We start from the raw sequence: 19,557 nt of genomic DNA, 5'->3' as shown, positions 1-19,557 counted from the left end.
GGCGCAAAAGTGGCGTCAATGTGTTCCATTCCGCACGTACAGTAAACGCCGTTTGCATATTAGCGGGCCTGACCCGGTATTCTCTGCGATTCTCCACCCCCACTAGGGGGAATTCCCAACGGTGAGTTTCACTTGTGCTTTTAAAAATCAAGAAACAGGTGGCATAGCTGATGAGAGAGGGAGAGGAGGAAGGTCACGGAGAGGCAGGACTGTGGGCTGCAGGGCTGCACACTGGCTGGAATAGAGGGAGGGGGGGGTCCTGCCATTGACAGTGGGGGGGGGGCATGACCAGGGAATTGGCCGTGGGGCCGGAGTGACCCCTCACGTGACTGGTGCAGTGTCCATCATTGCCTCAGCCTGAAAGACAGCCATCTTGCTACGCACACCACTGACCACCCACCCTGGCTCCTGGTGCTGCAGTGACACCGGCCATATAGGTGTCCCCTCCCTCACCATCCCCACACTCCAGCCCCCACTCTCCAACCCACCACCCCGAGACCCCAAACCCCATCCTCCACCCACCACACACCATCCTCCGCCATTCCAACCCCCCCCCCCCCCCACCCACCCCCAATCAGCCGCTATCCGCCGGCAAGGCATCACGCAGCCCAGAGGCAGTATCCACAGTGGCCCCCACAGAGTGGCACTGGTCAGGGGCCATGGAGCGTTCTGCTGGAAAGGCCAGCACCAGCTGACGGTACTCCTGAGAGCAGGGATGAATGCCAGGGCCAGAGGACTCCAAGGGACAAGATGAGGGTGAAGGCGAGAATGGACAGGATACAGAGCCCGGGCAAGCACAGATCGAACAACATGTGCGCCAGGGCCAACATGCACAGGGTGCTCTGATCGCCTCCCGGTTCACTGACTAGGGAATATTAGCCAGGTGCATGGACACCACATCATAACTGCACATTCCCCCTTCCTGGCCACTCCCCCTCCATGATACATATCTGTCGCATTATGGGGTGTGGGCCCTGGGTTGGCAGTAACAGCAGATCTGATTTATGGGATGGAAGATGCTGACAACCCGCTCTGCAATGAGCTCTGCTGCTCCGCATCATTCAACAATGCTTGACTCCTGCCCGCGGTAGCACTTTCCACCATTCACTTGGCTGATCCCTGCATGTGAGCTGGCCATTCCCATCACATAGTCCCATTGAATCTCCTGCGGTGGCGGGGGTGGGGACAGTGGGGGTGGGCTGGGGGTGGAACACCGGAGTGATGAGCGCTGGCTGAACTGCAGCCCCTAAGCGTTGCCCATCCCAACGTCCACCAATTACCCTCCCCCACAACCCCTTCCCCACCCACGCCCCCTCTGCGGCCAGCCTAGACCAGCCCATCCCTCACACCCTCTGACAGAGCATCGAGGCAGGTTGTAACATTGTCCACAGGTCTTTGATGTGAAAACATATGTACAGATTTGTGCCCTATCACTACACTGTGCCCTGCACCCGTGCCAACTTAACTGGTGCCTAATTTCAGGCCCGAACACTACGTCTCAGTGGACCCCCAGGTGGTACATCAGGAGTGGAGGCAGCCTGCTGTAATTCCCGCCCTGCAACTTATGTCCCTTTTGGCGGGTGTCTTTGTGACAACCAGGCCTGAATGGGCTTGGTTGCTGTTTGGTTGTCCCAGGTTGTGTGGTGCCACTTTGTTCTGCCCACTACCCACCAGATGTAGAGAGGGCCGGGTGGGGGAGGTGTACTAGGCCACCTCCCTCTGTGTTTCAGCCACGTCAGGGCCTGGGCAATGTAGCTGACACTTCTAGCCATGGCCCGCTGTGACTGGGCCACGCCCAGGAGCGCTGCTGCAATGTCGAGGTGACTCTGGCACATGACTGCCTGTGAGAGGCCAGCCCTACCCTGGGTTTGGCCACCGCCTGCACAGATTACTCCAAGCCTTGGACATGCTCATCCATAGACCTCAAGGCATCCACTGCGGACCCCACCCGTGTGGTAATGCACATGGTCGGCACTATCTCTGCTCTTGCACTTGGTTGGACTCCTCCACCTGTGCCTGCAGGCACGGGATACTCTCCGACAACACCTCATGTAGTCCACTGCATCTCCACGATCGGTGGGACTGTCAGTTCCAGAAGCCTGAAACCCTTCTGGATGGCAGCTAGTCACTGGGGTCGGTCCGCCCTCCGACTGTCCACCCCCTCGGGAGTTCCTACCTCCACCTGCTGCACCAGAGCATGTGTGTGGTGCGCACCAAATAGTGTCCCAGAAGCCTCTTCACTAAGTGCCCAATCGAAGTGAGTGTCTCTGGGATGGTGGAGGGAGTTAGAGGCAGCTGTCACCGGAAATCGGTGTCATCATCGGACTTGAGCTCCAGGTGACCTGGTCTCGGGTTGATGGCTCTCGTTCGTGTCGGTGTCTTCGTCACTGCTCGACACCTGGGACTCTGGCTGCGGCTTGGAGACACCAGAAGGACCCACCCCATCACCAGCAACTCCTGCAAGACACAAAACAAGGCGCATGATTGGACTGCAGGCGGGGAGGCGTGGGGGGTGGTGTGAGGATGGTGTGGGCGTGGTGTTGGGTGGGGGAGGGGGGAAGAGACACAGGAACTACAACTCAGCAAGGTAACACTTCCTCGCCCGACATCGGCAACTGCCCTTTCCTCGGGCCGGCAAACCACATACAGGGCCCTCTGCTCTGCCACCGTGAGGAGCCGCAGGTCCAGCGGTCCCCCTCCAGTCTTTTCCCGCTGCTGGTGTTTATGGGTGGCATTTTCCTGGCCGGGGCGGGGAGAGAGAGAGAGAACCAAAAATGCATGGTGTTAAACAGTCCGACACATGCAGCTCAGGGGGTGGGTCGCAGATGGCTTCAGTAGCTTGGGGATCCGGCCATGGTGGCTGATATGGGTGCTGGCAGGTGGTGCAGGGTGGGGTTCGGACACCTTCCGTGTGGGGAATGGTTTAAGGTGTGTGGGACGGGGGTTGGTGCCAGGGGCACAGTGCTGCGTACTCACCCTGGCTGCCCTGAGAAGGTCATGCAGTTTTTCCGGCACTGCTGGCCGGTCCAGACAGTGTTGCTCGTGGCGCTATCAACCTGTGCCACTTGCACCCAGACACGGTGAATGGCGGCGGCTGGCAGCCTCCTTCCTGGACCATTCAATCATGGCTGATATTTTCTCATCCCCATTCTCCTGCCTTCTCCCCATAATCCCGGATCCTTTTATTAATCAAGAACCTATCTATCTCTGCCTTAAAGACACTCAGTGAGTTGGCCTCTACAGCCTTCTGCAGGGAAGAGTTCCACAGATTCACCATCCTCTGGCTGAAGAAATTCCTCCTCACCTCTGTTTTAAAGGATCGTCCCTTTAGTCTGAGATGGTGTCCTCTGGTTCTAGTTTTTCCTACAAATGGAAACATCCTCTCCATGTCCACTCTATCCAGGCCCCACAATATCTTGTAAGTTTCAATAAGTTCCCCTCTCATCCTTCTAAACTCCAACAAGTACAGACCCAGAGTCCTCAAACGTTCCTCATACAAGCTCTTCATTCCAGGGATCATTCTTGTGAACCTCCTCTGGACCCTTTCCAAGGCCAGCACATCCTTCCTTAGATATGGGGCCCAAAACTGCTCACAATACTCCAAATGGGGTCTGACAAAGGCCTTACACAGACTGGTCTTGTATTCTAGCCCTCTTGATCTGAATGCTAACATTGCATTTGCCTTCTTAACTGCCGACTGAACCTGCACATTAACCTTAAGAGAATTGTGAACAAGAATTCCCAAGTCCCTTTGTGTTTCTGATTTCCGAAGCACTTTCCCATTTAGTAAATAGTCTATGCCTAAATTCCTCCTTCCAAAGTGCATAACCTCTCACTTTTCTACATTGTATTCCATCTGCCAGTTCTTTGCCCACTCCCCTAGCCTGTCCAAGTCCTTCTGCAGCCCGCCTGCTTCCTCAATGCTATGTGCCCCTCTACAGATCTTTGTATCATCTGCAAACTTAGCAAAAGTGCCTTCAGTCCCTTCCTCCAGATCATTAATGTATATTGTAAAAGGTTGTGGTCCCAGCACAGACCCCTGAGGCACACCACTCGTCACCAGCTGCCATCCTGAAAAAAAAACCTTTATCCCCACTCTCTGCCTTCTGCCAGTCAGCCAATCCTCGATCCATGCCAGGATCTTACCCTGAACACCATGAGCTCTTAACTTATTTAACAGTCTCCTACGTGACACCACGTCAAAGGCCTTCTGGAAATCTAAATAAATCGTGACCACTGGTTCTCCTTTGTCTAACATGCTTGTTAGCACCTCAAAGAACTCTAACAGATTTGTCAGACACGACCTCCCTTTGACAAAGCCGTGCTGACTCAGTCCTATTTTACCATGCACTTCCAAGTACTCCACAATCTAATCTTTAATAATGGACTCTAAACTCTTACCAATGACCGAAGTCAGGCTAACCGGCCTATAATTTCCCATCTTCTGCCTCCCTCCCTTCTTAAACAGTGGTGTTACATTAGCCACTTTCCAGTCCTCTGGGACCCTTCCTGCCTCCAGTGATTCCTGAAAGATCATCACTAATGCCTCCACAATTTCCTCAGCTATCTCTTTTCGGACCTTGGGGTGTAGTTCATCCGGTCCAGGTGACTTATCCACCTTCAGACCTTTCAGTTTCCCCAGAACCTTTTCCTTAATAATGGTCACCGCACTCACCTCTGCCCCCTGATTTGCCTGGAGCTCTGGCATCCTACTGGTGTCTTCCACTGTGAAGAGTGATGCAAAGTGAACCTCGCTGCCATCTTGTTGGCTGGGATAGTTTGTGTGGAGAGTGTAGATGTGGCTGCAGATTATCAGCCTCCTGAGTGTCAATTGCAAATCGGAGAATCCGGCACCATTTCTCATTGGAATCGATTGTGTTCCACCTGGCACTGGTGCTAGCCCCTCAACAGTCACTGAATCGGTCCAGGTGTGCACCAGGTTTGCTGTTGTTGAAGTCCATGAATCCTGCCCTGGCGTCAACACTTAGTCTCAGGAATCCCGCTGAGTAGCTGTTATATTCAGGGCATGACTTCCAGATTTGGGCCTCTTCAGCCATTTTTGCCAGCACGGAGAAGCTCTTCGTCATGGCAAAACACCAGGCCAATGACTGCACTGTTTGTGTGATTAGACTGTTTTCAAAAGATATTGGAATATATACATCATGACATATACATTTAATATAGAGAAATATGGTTGAGAAAGGGGCATTGTTTTCAACAAATCTTCAGAGGGTACATAGATAGAACTTGAGACAAAAAGCCACTCTCTGTCGAGTTGGGCAAATCATTCAGTACCAATACAGTCAGTTCCATATGTTGCTAAGTGTCTTGTGCCTGCTTTAATCATGTTGTGAACCATAGAAAGAAGGAGGTTACCCAACAGTTGATTACAATATGTCCTAAGGTCAATTACATACTATTTATTGTGGTTGTTATAAGTTTTTTAGATTAGCAGTTGCTTTATTAAGTGGTTAAATCAATTTATATACAAACTAATGCATACACAAGCTGGAATGTAATAACAGGTACATAGTTTATGGAAGCCTGAAAGTGTTTACACCTACATTATCAGATATCTGGAAATAGAAGCCTATAATGAGATCCAGGAAGTTTATGTTTAGCATAATTGTAATGTGGGAGTATGTTACTGCTATCAAATCAAATAACTTCTAATATCTTTAATAAAAATACCCTCGGATGTTGTGACATTTAAAAAAATATTTTTTTATTGGTATTTTTAATGTATAACAGTAACACTTTATGTTTAATATTTACAGCGCGTGTGGTTCTTATATATATATTGATATTGTCTGTCTTAGTTTGTCTTCCTCCTTCCCTTCCCTTCTCTACCTCCCCTTCCCTTGGCCCCTCCTTGGTATCCTCCTTTTTCGTTCAGGGTGCACTGTCCCCTGGCTCCTATTCTCTCTCTCTCTCTCTCTCTCTCTCTCTCTCTCCCCCCCCCCCCCCCCCCCCCCCCCCCTTTATGTTTTCTGCTGCCTGCCTTCCGGCTTTGGGGAATGTTGTGACATTTCTATTCACAACCATTTTGAACCTAGTAGGTGCTTTCAAAAGACTCAATTAATAAAATATTAGAGGAAAATAATAGGTTATCCAAGGGGGTAAGTGCAAGCATTGAAGTTCCTGATAGCACAGCCCCAGCAATTTACTTACTTGTCTCTCGATTTCCTCATCTTCATGATCTGTGCTGCTGAATCCAGCATCATCCAATGCGTAATCATATACCAGCCCCTTTTCAGGGAAAAGCAGAGTGATCTAGCATACAAAATGTGGTTTTAGATGGTTAGTTTTAGCATTTTAATTTATACATCCTGAAGGCAAATCACAAAGCAGTGATGAACAAATATTTGTGATAATTATCTTCAGTGCATTAAAAGTTTGTTCAGATATTTACATTGCCATGGAAAGGCAAGAATTACTCTGATTGCTCTGTTGTGGCAACATTATATAGGCGTACCAAAAAAACTTTACAAAAAGTCAATATTTAGTCACTGGAGCAATCCTCACAATCTTCTGAAATGTTTCTTAACTCTTGTTTAATCTGGGTGAATAAATGAGACAGTTGGATCTATTTTAATCCTACGGTCCAGCAAAATCTTTGGAAGGACAGGTAAAAACAGAACATTTCTGACTTTAAACTGCAAGTAGATGAGGTGCTGCATAAAACATGTTTGTGCCTCATATAATTATGCAAATTGGGTACTATTATGTTGACAGGACACCAAAGCAGTTTAACTGTGGTCACAGCAGGAATACTGCTGTGGTCTTCCTGCATGCTAGGAGCAGTCAGCCGCTGATCAAGAGGTCCTTCAGGAAAGTCTCAAATTTTTATTTGTGGGGAAAAGAGTCTCCCTGTCCTGTAAACCCTTCTTCCCTTGAAAAGAAAAACAGAGTAAGTGTTGCTTTTTCTTTGACCTTGTAAAGTTCTGTATTTATACGAGAGAAAGAGAGGGTGGGTGAGAGAGTGAACGTGTGCACTTGTGAAGACAAGAGCATGAGAACCTAAGTAGGAAGTGAAGTAGGCTATTCGGCCCTTCAAACTTTCTCTGCCATTCAACAAGGCCATGGCCGAACTTCTGACTGGACTCCACCTTCCTGCACTATCACCTAATTTCGCTTAGTACCCGAACATCTGCTGACATCTGTCTTGCGTATACTCAATGACTGATCATCCATAGAGCTCTGAAGTAGAGCATTCCAAGGATTTACAATCCTTTGAGTAGAGAAATGCATCCTCATTTTAGGCTGAATTGGCCAAACCCTTATTCTGAGATTTTAATCCTGTGTTCTAGATTCTCCAGGCAAGGGAAACATGTTTTTTTATCATCTAACATGTCAAATTCTATAAGAATTTTTTATGATTTCAATTAGATCACCTCTCATTTTTCTGAACAGTAAGAAGTCTTACAACACCAGGTTAAAGTCCAACAGGTTTGTTTCAAACACTAGCTTTCGGAGCACTGCTCCTTCCTCAGGTGAATGAAGAGGTATGTTCCAGTGTTTGAAACAAACCTGTTGGACTTTAATCTGGTGTTGTAAGACTTCTTACTGTGCTCACCCCAGTCCAAAGCCGGCATCTCCATATCATTTTTCTGAACACCAGGGAATATAGGCCTCATATACGCAATCTCTCTTTGTCGGACAAGCCCCTCATCCCAGGACGCGAACTAGGGAATCTTTGTTGCATTCCCTCTAGAGCAGTCTGTCCTTCCTTAGGTAAGAAGGTCAAAATGGCACACAACCTCACCAATGCCCTATCTAATTGTAGTAAGATTTTTGTTAAATCTTGGATGGGATTCTCCGGTCCCCCATCCACATGTTTCTCAATGGCATGCCATTTGTTGGCAATGGGAAAAGAGAATCGCATCGACCAGAGAATTTAAAAAACCCCACAAATGGCGGATGTAAAAATGATCAGCGAACTGGCATCATCCACAAATCCCAATTTCCCGTTCATAAGGTTTATGCTGTTTTCACTCATCGTAAATTCCAGCTAGATTGACCCATATCTTTCAATCTCTGGATTGTTGGAGACCAGATGTAAAACTGAAGATGCACGTCGGGACCATGCGGAATTCCTGACGCGCTGATCTTCGTGGGAATTGCTTTTGAAGTTTCAGCTTCCAATGAGCAATTCCCTTGATCCTTCAGACCCTCCGCAAATGTCTCCAACTCAGTTAAAGTCAGTGAGTTTGGACAGTTCCAATGTACTTACCTGAAATGGTAGACAAATCAAAACTGGTCTAACTCCTGGTTAACAGGCCAACCACAGAACTAACCCTCCCACCTCCACCGTTACTGACACAGACCCCATGACTACCCCCTGATCCAACCCTACCACCTCCCAGACCACCCACTACCCTCCCTCACCAGACTCGATCACCAAACACCTCCTTGACCATCTGACATTCCTTCCCAGCCCCATGACCACTCGACTATGATCACTACTCAGATTAACCTGACTACCGCCTCACTCACCTGCCGCCTCACTCACCTGCCACCTCACCCACCTATCCATTCACTTATTCATCTACTGACCCATTCACTAACATTCAAACCGGATAATTCTTACTGTTGTACAGATACAGGCTATTTGGTCTATCAAGCCTGTGTTGTAAAAAGGTAGCATGTCAATCTTTCCCCCAATTCTGCTCTGCTGCTGCTGAGTTCCGAGAGGGATGCTGTGCTTTGCTTTTCTGCAGTATCTGGGATAAGAAGGTCCCAGAAGAAATGCGTTGAGTCGGTGGAATTTTTGAGCGGAGTGACAATCTGATGATGATTGCCACTTCTTGGAAGAACCAGGTCATTATCCTAAAGCACATTTGAAAACAAATTTAATGACATTTTTATTTGGTCTCGAGAGGAATTTAGAGGCTAATGAGCTGGAGAAACACTCACGTAGTTTTCAGAAACCTCAGTTACACATGAAGGTGCCTTGATGGCAAAGTGGAAAGAAACAGAAAATGAGATTATGTCGATGTGTTGAAAGGAATGAATTTTAAATCATTGATTTTCCAATGCTAGAGTTTATTACCTCAATAGCCAATTCAATTAAAACAACCATACCTTTTCATTTACCATCTTCCTTCTCATCCAGTTGCTGAAAGCAAAATAGCTTGCAGCATCACCAGTACCACCTACGCTCCAGATCAAAGAGAAAATGAACCAGGGCTCTATTAAGTCACCCAAAAGTTTCAGTTTTTCACGTGGAGGGCCTTTCTCTCCCTGTTCAAAGAAAGGCAAGACACTTTTTTAAAAAATTGAGAAATGCAGTTAAAATGCTAAATTACACAGTGCAAGAAATAATCAGATTTGAAAAGTCAGAGAGAATAAGGGGTGAATCCATGAAAAATGGATGTGATGCTAATTTTATAGGAGGATGGCGAGAGCAAAAGACAAAGCCAGGAAAGAATTCTACAATTTTTAGAAGAAGCTAAAATTCGGCACAGATTTGATGGACCAAATAGTCTGTATCATCAACAACATGCATTTACAACTTCTGGTTGCGGTGATGCGGAGCTAAGCCGCGCGTTCGATAGCTCCCGCTATTTTCGGTCTTTTGGGCTCTTTTAAGGGCCCGTAGCTTTGCTGGCTGGATTTTTCCCTGTGTGGGAACACATCCACTGTGCTTATCTGCCGGTGGATGGACTGGACCAGGAGCGGAGCAGTTAAAAAATCGGCTTTGGAGCAGAGAAAGGTGGGAGGCAGGAGACACAAGATGGCGGCGGGCGGGGGCAGCGTGGCAGCAGTGGGCGCAGGAGCAGCAGGAGCTGCTTCAGCGCTGCTTCAGAGAGCTGAAGTCTGAGCTTTTGGAACCGCTTAAGGCCTCGCTGGACAAGCTCATGGCGACTCAGATGGCTCAGGGTGCAGAGATCCAAGCGCTACGGCAAAAGGCCTCGGAGAGCGAGGACGAACTCCTAGGCCTGGCAGTGAAGGTGGAGTCGCACGAGGCTCTCCACAAGAAATGGCCAGCGAGGATGGTGGAGATGGAGAACCGCTCCCGTCGGAAGAACTTGCGGATCCTGGGCCTCCCGGAGGGGCTGGAAGATTTGGACTTGGGGGCCTTGTGGCCGTGATGTTGAACTCGTTAATGGGCGCGGGGTCATTCCAGGGGCCCTTGGAGCTGGAGGGTGCCCATCTAGTGCTGTTGAGGAAGTCCAAGCCGAAAGAGCCGCCTCGGGCGGTGCTGGTCCGTTTTCACCGCTTCGTTGACCATGAGTGTGTGCTGACATGGGCAAGAAGGAGAGGAGCAGCAAGTGGGAGAATGCAGACATCAGGATTTATCAGGATTGGAGCGCGGTGGTGGCGAAGAGAAGGGCTGGTTTTAATCGGTCGAAGGCAGTGCTTCACAAGAAGGGGGTGAAGTTTGGCCTGTTACAGCCGGCTCGCCTCTGGTCACTTACAAAGATAGCCAGCTTTACTTTGATTCCCCGGTGGATGCCTGGGGTGGTGGGAGCAGCCGGGGTCAGCAGGAGTTGGCTGACTTACGGAAGTACGATGGAAGGGATTACGCAGCTAGGGGGGGGCCTAGCTTGGGGGGGGGGGGCTTGGGGGGGAGGAAATGGGGGGGGGGGGGTACCGGGTTGCTGCTGGAGGGGCCAAAGGGGAACTGCTGGTGATGGAGTGGGGGGGGGGGGGGGTTTGGGAGGGGGGTCTGCCACCGGTTAGAGGGGAGCTGATATCTATTCGTGCGCACAGAGAGAGGGGGGAGAGAGTTGAGAGGGAGAGGCTGGTGGAAGAAATGGTAAGGGTGGACAGGAGGTATGCGGATGTCCCGGAGGAGGGGCTTTTGAGGAAGCGCGCATCTCCAAGCGGAGTTCGATATACTGACCACCCGGAAGGCGGAGGCGCAGTGGAGGAGGGCGCAGGGGGCGGTATATGAGTATGGGGAGAAGGCAAGTCGGATGCTGGCCCACCAACTCCGGAAGCGGAGGCAGCGAGAGAGATAGGGCGAGTCACAGATGCAGGAGGGAACCTGGTGCGGAGTGCTAGGGACATTAATGGGTTGTTCAGGTCCTTCTACGAGGAGCTGTACCGGTCGGTGCCCCCTAGGGAGGTGGGCGGGATGGACTGCTTTCTGGATAAGCTGGAGTTCCCAAGAGTGGAGGAGGAGCGGGTGGAGGGTCTGGGGGCCCCAATCGAATTGGAGGAGTTGATGAAGGCGCTGGGGAGCATGCAGACAGGGAAAGCACCGGGGCCTGACGGGTTCCCGGTGGAGTTTTATAAGAGGTTCTCAGACTTGCTGGGCCCGTTGTTAGTGAGGACCCTGAATGAGGCGAGGGAGGGGGGGCTTTGCCCCTGACGATGTCTAGAACAATAATTTCACTGATTCTGAAGCGGGATAAGGACCCCCTCCAGTGTGGGTCTTACAGGCCGATCTCGCTCCTCAACATGGACGCAAAGTTGTTGGCTAAGATACTGTCCAGGAGGGTGGAAGATGTGGTCCCGCTGGTTATCCACGAGGACCAAACGGGGTTTGTAAAGGGGAGGCAGCTGAATGTCAATGTGCGGCGGCTTCTTAATGTTATGATGATGTCGTCGGCGGATGGGGAGGTGGAAATAGTAGCATTAATGGATGGGGAGAAAGCCTTCGATAGGGTGGAGTGGAGCTACCTGTGGGAGGTGTTGAGGAGATTTGCGTTTGGTGAGGGATTCATTAGCTGGGTGAGGCTGCTGTATAGTGCCCCGGTAGCGAGCGTGGTGACAAATGGGAAGAGGTCAGAGGACTTTCGACTGTCCCGGGGGACGAGGCAGGGGTGCCCCCTGTCTCCCCTGCTCTTCGCGTTAGCGATTGAACCCCTGGCCATGGCGCTGAGGGATTCAAAGAACTGGAGGGGAATTGTGCGGGGGGGGGGGGGGGGGGGGGGGGGGGGGGGGGGGGGGGGGGGGGGGGGGGGGGGGGGGGGGGGGGGGGGGGGGGGGGTGGGGGAATGGCAGAGGTGTTGAGGATACTTGGGAAGTTTGGGGACTTTTCGGGCTATAAGCTCAACGTGGGGAAAAGTGAGCAGTTTGTGCTGCACTTGGGGGAGCAGGGGAGGGAGATAGGGGAGCTCCCGTTGAAGAGGGCGGAGAGGAGCTTCAGATATCTTGGCGTCCAGATAGCTGGGAGCTGGGGGGGCCCTGCATAGGTTAAACTTTTTGAGGCTGGTGGAACAGATGGAGGAGGAGTTCAGGAGGTGGGATGCACTGCCGCTCTCTTTGGCGGGCAGGGTCCAGTCGGTTAAGATGACGGTGCTCCCGAGGTTTTTATTTCTCTTCCAGTGTCTCCCCATCTTGATTCCGAAGGCTTTATTTTAGGAGGGTTAATAAGAGTATTCTGGGGTTCGTGTGGGCGCGGAAGACCCCGCGAGTGAGGAGGGTATTTCTGGAGCGAGGCAGGGAGGTAGGTGGTTTGGCGTTGCCCAACCTGTGTGGGTAATACTGGGCTGCGAATGTGGCAATGATTCGTAGGTGGGTGATGGAGGGGGAGGGTGCCGCATGGAAGAGGTTGGAGGTGGCATCCTGTGTGGGCACGAGTTTGGAGGCATTGGTAACGGCCCCGCTCCCACTCCCCCCGGCAAGGTATTCTACGAGTCCAGTAGTGGTGGCTTCCCTCAAAATTTGGGGGCAGTGGAGGCGGCATAGTGGGGAAATGAAGGCCTCATTATGGATTCCGATACGGGGCAACCACCGGTTTGCACCAGGGAGAATAGATGGTGGGTTTTTGAGTTGGCATAGGGCAGGCATCAGGCGGATGGGGGACTTTTCCTCGACGGGAAGTTTGCGACCTTAGAGGAGTTAGAGGGGAAGTGGGGTCTCCCCCCATGGAATACTTTCAGGTATATGCAGATTAGGGCGTTTATTAAGCGGCAGGTGGCGGAGATTCCGCTATTGCCGCCAAGTGGGGTGCAAGATAGGGTGCTCTCGGGGACGTGGGTCGGTGAGGGTAGGATTTCGGCAATTTATCAGGTGATGCAGGAGGGGGAGGAGGCCTCGGTGGAGGAGCTGAAAGCGAAGTGGGAGGAGGAGCTAGGGGAGGAGATCGACGAGGGGACGGTGAATTCGTCCTCTTCTTGCGCAAGGCTCAGCTTAATTCAGCTGAAGGTGCTGCATAGGGCGCACATGACTGGGGCCAGGCTGAGCCGGTTCTTTGGAGGTGAGGACAAGTATGGGAGGTGTTCGGGAGGCCCGGCGAATCACACCCACATGTTCTGGGCGTGTCCGGCGTTGGAGGGGCTCTGAAACGGGGTGGCGGGGACTTGTCCAAGGTGGTCGGTTCCAGGGTGGAACCGGGCTGGGGGCTCCAGGTCGGCAGGCTGCCCCCGCCGTGAAGCACGGCGCGGTCGCTGCAGGCCACCGCCGTGCGCATGTGTGGCCACGGACCCGGCAATTCTCCGGGCAGTACCGGCAGCTAGAGCTGGGAGCTCTAGATTGCCTGGCTGCTAGCCCCCTCCCCGAAACAGGGAATCAGTGGCCGCTTTGCACCAGTTTTCCTGGTGCCGTTTTCATGCCGGCGTGGGGACGTAGTCTCCCCAAAAGGAGAATCCAGCCCCTAATCTCCGAAACGGACAATCTTGCCCTCTGTTTTTATTTAATATCTCTAGTATCCACATTATTTTGCTTTTATTATGACCACTGCTTTTTCCTCTTCTGGAAAATGATGCGGCCGCACACCATTCCGTTAAGGAGTTTTTCTTTACTTGCTTTTTGATTGTCCTGGTTTTAGAGATCCAACTATTAAAAAGAGCGCGCTATTGAACAGCCTTATCACACGTGACTAGGTGACAAGACAAAGCCGTTAAATCCCACGAGAGGCCTCTCGCGAGATTTGCAATGTTCGCAAGATCCAACAAGATGCCGCGATCTAAATTATGCCTTCGCTGGACGAGATCCAGATTAATATATTTAAGTGAGCCATTCGACTTACTTAAATCTGGTTAGGGTAAGTGCAGGGTGGTTCCCTGGCCCTCCCCCTGGAACATGGGCACCTTGCTACTCCCCAGCTGGCACCTTAGTACTGCCGTCCTGGCACTGCCAAGGTGTGCGAATGGCACTGCAAAGCCTGCAGGAGCATTGCCTGGTTGCCAGGAGGCAGTGCAAGGGTGCCTGAGTGCCAGGGTGGCACTGCCAAGTGTCAGGGGTCAAGGGGTGGACATGCCCATGAAATGAGGATGGAGTAGCTTGAAGGGTGAGGGAGTGCAGGCAGGTAAGTAGGGGCCTCCGGGAGATTGGGTGGGTGATGGGTGGGGTTTGTAGAAGGAAGGGTGTGCTGTAAGGGGGCTTTGGGGAGGCCTGAAAAGAGGGGACCCCAAGGCGGAATGTCTTCAGTTGGGGGTGTGGTGTTTGTGTCCATGTGTGTGAGGGGTGACATTGCCCATGGATGGGTGGGTGTTGGGGACCCACAAACTTATTTAGAGATCGGGGCACCCTTTCAAAATGGTGGTCCAATCTCTGAGTTAAGCTCCCCAGTGCTAAAAAAATGTGAGCTAAACTGGTGAGAAACTCCTCAGGGCCCAAAAATGTGACTAAGTGTAATTGAATAGCGGTGGGGAACTCGCTGATAGAGCCAATGGAAAACTCCTTGAAAAACCCGCCACAAATTAACTTTGAAATTTTTTGGGAGAATCGGGCCTAATATATCTTTTTTATATGTTTTTAAATAACTAGAGCTTTGATTCATTGATCAATTGTGATCTGACCTCTCTTGGATCCAAAGGCTTAAAGAAGCAATCCAACAGTTTGAGAAGGCTGCAGGTAAGATTACTGTCCATCGAGGTGATCACCTCTTTCACCGTCATCCGCACAAAGAAAATTGCCGTCTGTGGTAAGACAAAAAGGAATAGACAGTTCAATCAATAACTGCTTTATTCTATTTTATTTTTTATTGTTTTTTTTTATTATTTATTATTTTCTTTTCTTTGGTATGTTTAGGTGTGCCCTTCTCTTCTATATAAGTATATATATATATTTTGTTTCTTATCCTGTGTACATAACAGTAAATATACTTTGTTCAAAAACCCAATAAAAAACATTTATAAAAAAACTGCTTTATTTCGAAATGCTTTGTACAGATTTACTAAGGAGAAACAAGCACCCAATAGCCAAATCTCGTGAAATCAAACTGTTATCCACTGACATATACAGCAGTGTCCACATCTATGTCAATATAATGTGTACTGATTCCAAGATAATTCTGTATATCATGTGAGTACAACATTATTCTTTCCAGTAAATCTTGTGGGAGTCAGTCGTAAATGCATATTCCTTGTAAATTCCAAGCAAGGGAATGCAACTGCTGTTTAAAGGGCAGGATAATTTTCTCAGGCAACCTTGTAAATAATTCTGTTTGCAATGCACAGATTATAATGGAAACATAATTAATGGTTCAACAGAATTGTTGTTGCAAGAAATGGAAAAAAGGGACTTTGCTGTGTTTTGCACCGGGCACTCTCCCACGTGACAGTGGTAAAGAATACCCAGCAGATGGTGGGACAAAAGGTCAATGCACCCAGTGCCAAAGGAGGTGGTGGCAATTAAGACTAAAGTTTTTTGACCTGAAGAGATCATCCAGATCCTTACAAAAGAAATTTGGATATATTCTTCTAAAGAATAAACTTTCAGGACTATGGATAAGGAGCAGAATACATTAAATTTATTGGATAACTCAATTAAAATGTTGACATACATCATGGGCTAAATAGCCTCTTTGATTCTAGTATTCTATGTCTATTAATAGTTTTTCTATGACTCGCACTTTGAAACAGATGCAGAACAAGAGGAGCATTTGCCTATCCTCAGATTCACACAAAATGAATAATTTTGCACATCCATATCGCTACACAACATTCAGGAAAATTGAGATGTCCTCAGCAGCCTACATTTTTTGCATTAAGAAATTCCTGAAGATGTTTAGAATAACATTTCTGTATCTGTATTTTGGTTATTTGTTAATCACTGCACTTGATATTAACTCTCCCATGACAGGCGTAAAGCGTCATCAGCAGTCAGTGCTGTCAAACATGTAAAAACAGAGATGGAGTTCTCAATCAATCACATGCATGCCCATTGTCCTAGTTCCATGGGCATATTTGTGCAAATGTCCCATCTTAAATAAGCGTTTCACAGTGCAATTCGGAGCCTCATATAAATTTAAGTTCCTATGCCTCAACTGGCCAGCTGCCAGGCACGGAATGGATTAAAAATAGTGTAATGAGGTCCTGGCATCAAACATAGGAACATGGGAATTAGTAGGCAATTCAGCCCTTCGAGCCTGCTCTGCCATTCAATCAGATGCGGCAACACGGTAGCACAGTGGTTAACACTGTTGCTTCACAGCGCCAGGGACCCGGGTTCGATTCCCAGCTGGGTCACTGTCTGTGTGGATTCTGCAAGTTCTCCCCGAGTCTGCGTGAGTTTCCTCTGGGTGCTCCGGTTTCCTCCCACAGTCCAAAGATGTGCGGGTTAGGTGGATTTGTCACGCTAAATTGCTCCGTATTGTCCAAACGTTAGTTGGGGTTGCTGGGTTACGGGGATAGGGTGGAGTGTGGGCTTAGGTAGGGAGCTCTTTCAGGGGCCGGTGTAAACTCGAATTGCCTCCTCTGTACTGTAAATTCTATGATGCCATGAGCTCATGGCTGATCTCTTCCTGGTCTCAAATCCACCTCCTCATCTGTTGCCCATATCCCTTCTACTCATTTATTATCAGAACTATATCTCCTTCTTGAAACCACTTAATGACTCAGATTCCACAACACTATGGAGCAGCGGGTTCCACAAATTCACCACCCTCTGCGAGAAGTAGTTCCTCCTTATCTCAGTTCTAAAACCCGTTTTAGATTGCCCCACAAGGGGGAACATTTGGTCGACCTTTACTTTATCAATCGTGTTTAGTATTTTAAACATCTTGATCAGATCATCTCTCAACCTTCTCAACTCCAGTGAGTATAAGCCCAAACTGTATCATCTTTCCTCATACGCCAACTCTTACATCCCCAAAAAGTCTGTGGGGGTTCCACATTCCTGGATTTTCCACTGCCTCATGCCAAACCTGTAAATATTAGGCTATTGTTTTTTTATTTCCAATTGACTATTCACCAACCATATAATTCAAACATTTTCTTTTCCCTTTGAACAACCATTTTCATTCAATTGGCAAGAACTTTTGCACTCCCCGCCACCACTGCCCCCCACCTTCCTTTCCCAGCCTCAGACATCGGGAATACTGTTGGCAAAGTGTCGCTTAAAATTTCGTGAATTCTGTTTTAAAAATATTTTTAGAAATAGAAATAGAACAGTACAGCACAGAACAGGCCCTTCGGCCCTCGATGTTGTGCCAAGCATTGATCACCCTACTCAAACCCATGTATCCACCCTATACCCGTAACCCAACAACCCCCCCGCCCCCTTAACCTTACTTTTTAGGACACTACGGGCAATTTTTTTTAGCATGGCTAATCAACCTAACCCCACACATCTTTGGACTGTGGGACTTATACCCCGCATTGCAGGGACCAGCGCCAAAATCTACAGTAACAGATCATCAGCATACAGGGATTCCCTATGTTCCAGCACCCGCCCAATATCCCCCTCCACTAACCAGAATTCCTCAAAATGATGGCCAAAGGCTCCAGTGCCAACAGAAATAAGAGCGGGGACATAGGACACCCCTGCCTAGTGTCCCTATACAGCTGAAAGTACTTTGAGCTCATATCATTCATGCAAACACTATCCTGAGTTTCCTTGTATAACAGTCTTACCCATGACAACAACTTGGGCCTAATCCCGAACTGCTCCAAAACTGCAAACAGATACTTCCATTCTACACTATCAAAGGCCTTTTCCGCATGTGGCTGTTGGGTGGCCCCCTCTCCAGCACCACATGCACCAGGTGCGGGGCATGACCTGAAATTACAATTGTCGAATATTCCGCTCTCCGCAACCCCGGCCGACGAGAAGAGAGAGATCTCCTTGCCCTTGGGTGTAGAAATCTCCACTGGTCTGCCCCACCCATCACCCTCATAAACACTGCCAACACCTTCGCCCACCCAAAGAGGACAAAGACTTTGGCTTGGAACGGTCCACCAAGGTCAACTGATGTGTGTCCATATCCAGGATAGCAGCCACCACCCTCTTCATTAAATCTACATCGTACCAATTTGGAGCGTACATATTCGCCAATATGACAGACCTGCTCTCCAGCACCCCCGAGACCATAACATATCTACCCCCCTGCTCTGCTACCACATTCTGCATTTGGAACCAGACTCTTATTGATGAGGATTGGCACCGCCGGTCCCGTTCTAACTCTCAAAGCCTGAATGAAACACATCAGTCCTCAAGCTCTTCAAATGAGTAAACCCTTGCCAATTTTACCAGGCCCCCCAACTGCAGCATGTTCCATGCCACCAACCAAATCGGGGGTCTCTCTTCAACCTCCCACTAGGATCAGCCATCATCATTACGTGGGATGGACCATCCCCCTAACATTCCCCAACCAGCAGTCCCTTCCCAATATGGCACCTGGCCCGAACCATCGGATGGAGCCAATAAACAATCCCCAGTCACCGTCAGCAAACTATCCCTCCCCCCAACCATAAATCCCACAACCACTGCCTCTCGAAACCGCTCTTATCTCCCCAACAGTCACAACTCCTAGGCACGCCAAATCCGCCACAGACAAGATCAGCAGGTTGATGCACTATCAATTATGACGAAACAAGAGTAGAGAGTAATCGCGGCTTTATTACGCAGCGATGTGGAGCCTCCCGCAGCTTCTGCCAAAATGGCTCCAGCTCGGAGAGCCCCCACATTTATACTCCACCTACTGGGCTGAGCCAGCAGGCAGGGATCTACCTCCATACCTGTAGTACAGGGGCCTCACCGTAATACCCTTGTATGCAGTATACACAATACAACAGTAGTGACTACCACATTCACCCCCTGTTAAAAAAAGAGTCCAGCGGGGGTGGTGGAAACTATTTACATACAGGTTGTTTAAAAAGCGGGGGCTGTGGTGGGGTGCGCCGGGGGGAGGGAGGGTGGCGCCGGGGCGGGGGGGGGGGGAACCCAGCTGGTGCCAGGTCCCTGAAGGAGACTGTGTCCTGGCGGCTGTCGGGGGGTATGCTACGTAGGCCAATGACAGCGGGAGTGCATCCCACATCCGGACCTCCTCCCTCACTCGTTCCACCAGTCGGGACAGGTTGAGCTTATGCAACCTGCCACAGTCCCATGCCACCTGAATCCCCAAATATCGGAAACTCTCATCCACTAGCCTGAACGGCAACCCCTTCAGCCTACTCTCTTGCCCCCCTCGCCTGAATTACAAACAACTCGCTCTTAGCCATGTTCAGTTTGTATCCGGAGAACCGGCCAAATTCCCTCAGGGTTGCCATAATACCGTCCATCCCAACCATTGGGTCCGATACATATAACAGCAGATCATCCGCGTACAACGAGACTCTATGTTCCACTCCCCCCCGGACCAGCCCTTTCCAGTCCCTAGAAACTCTCAGTGTAATTGCCAGCGGCTCTATGGCCAGTGCAAACAGCAGTGAGGAGAGA

General features: G+C 49.8%; 1 protein-coding gene across 1 annotated transcript in view; it reads right to left on the bottom strand.

Moving 5' to 3' along the window:
- Positions 1 to 19,557, bottom strand: part of dnah1 (dynein, axonemal, heavy chain 1) — a 995,196-nt gene that overhangs the window by 466,359 nt on the left and 509,280 nt on the right. The window contains 3 exon segments of the mRNA XM_038812191.1: positions 6,172 to 6,273; positions 9,085 to 9,243; positions 14,697 to 14,816. Of these exon segments, the coding sequence (XP_038668119.1) occupies positions 6,172 to 6,273; positions 9,085 to 9,243; positions 14,697 to 14,816 (381 nt within the window).

This window comes from Scyliorhinus canicula, chromosome 11 (genome assembly GCF_902713615.1).
Source record: "Scyliorhinus canicula chromosome 11, sScyCan1.1, whole genome shotgun sequence".
Taxonomy (NCBI): Eukaryota; Metazoa; Chordata; class Chondrichthyes; order Carcharhiniformes; family Scyliorhinidae; genus Scyliorhinus; species Scyliorhinus canicula.
The sequence above is the reverse complement of the archived record's forward strand: the minus strand, read 5'-3'. Positions and strand labels throughout refer to the sequence as shown.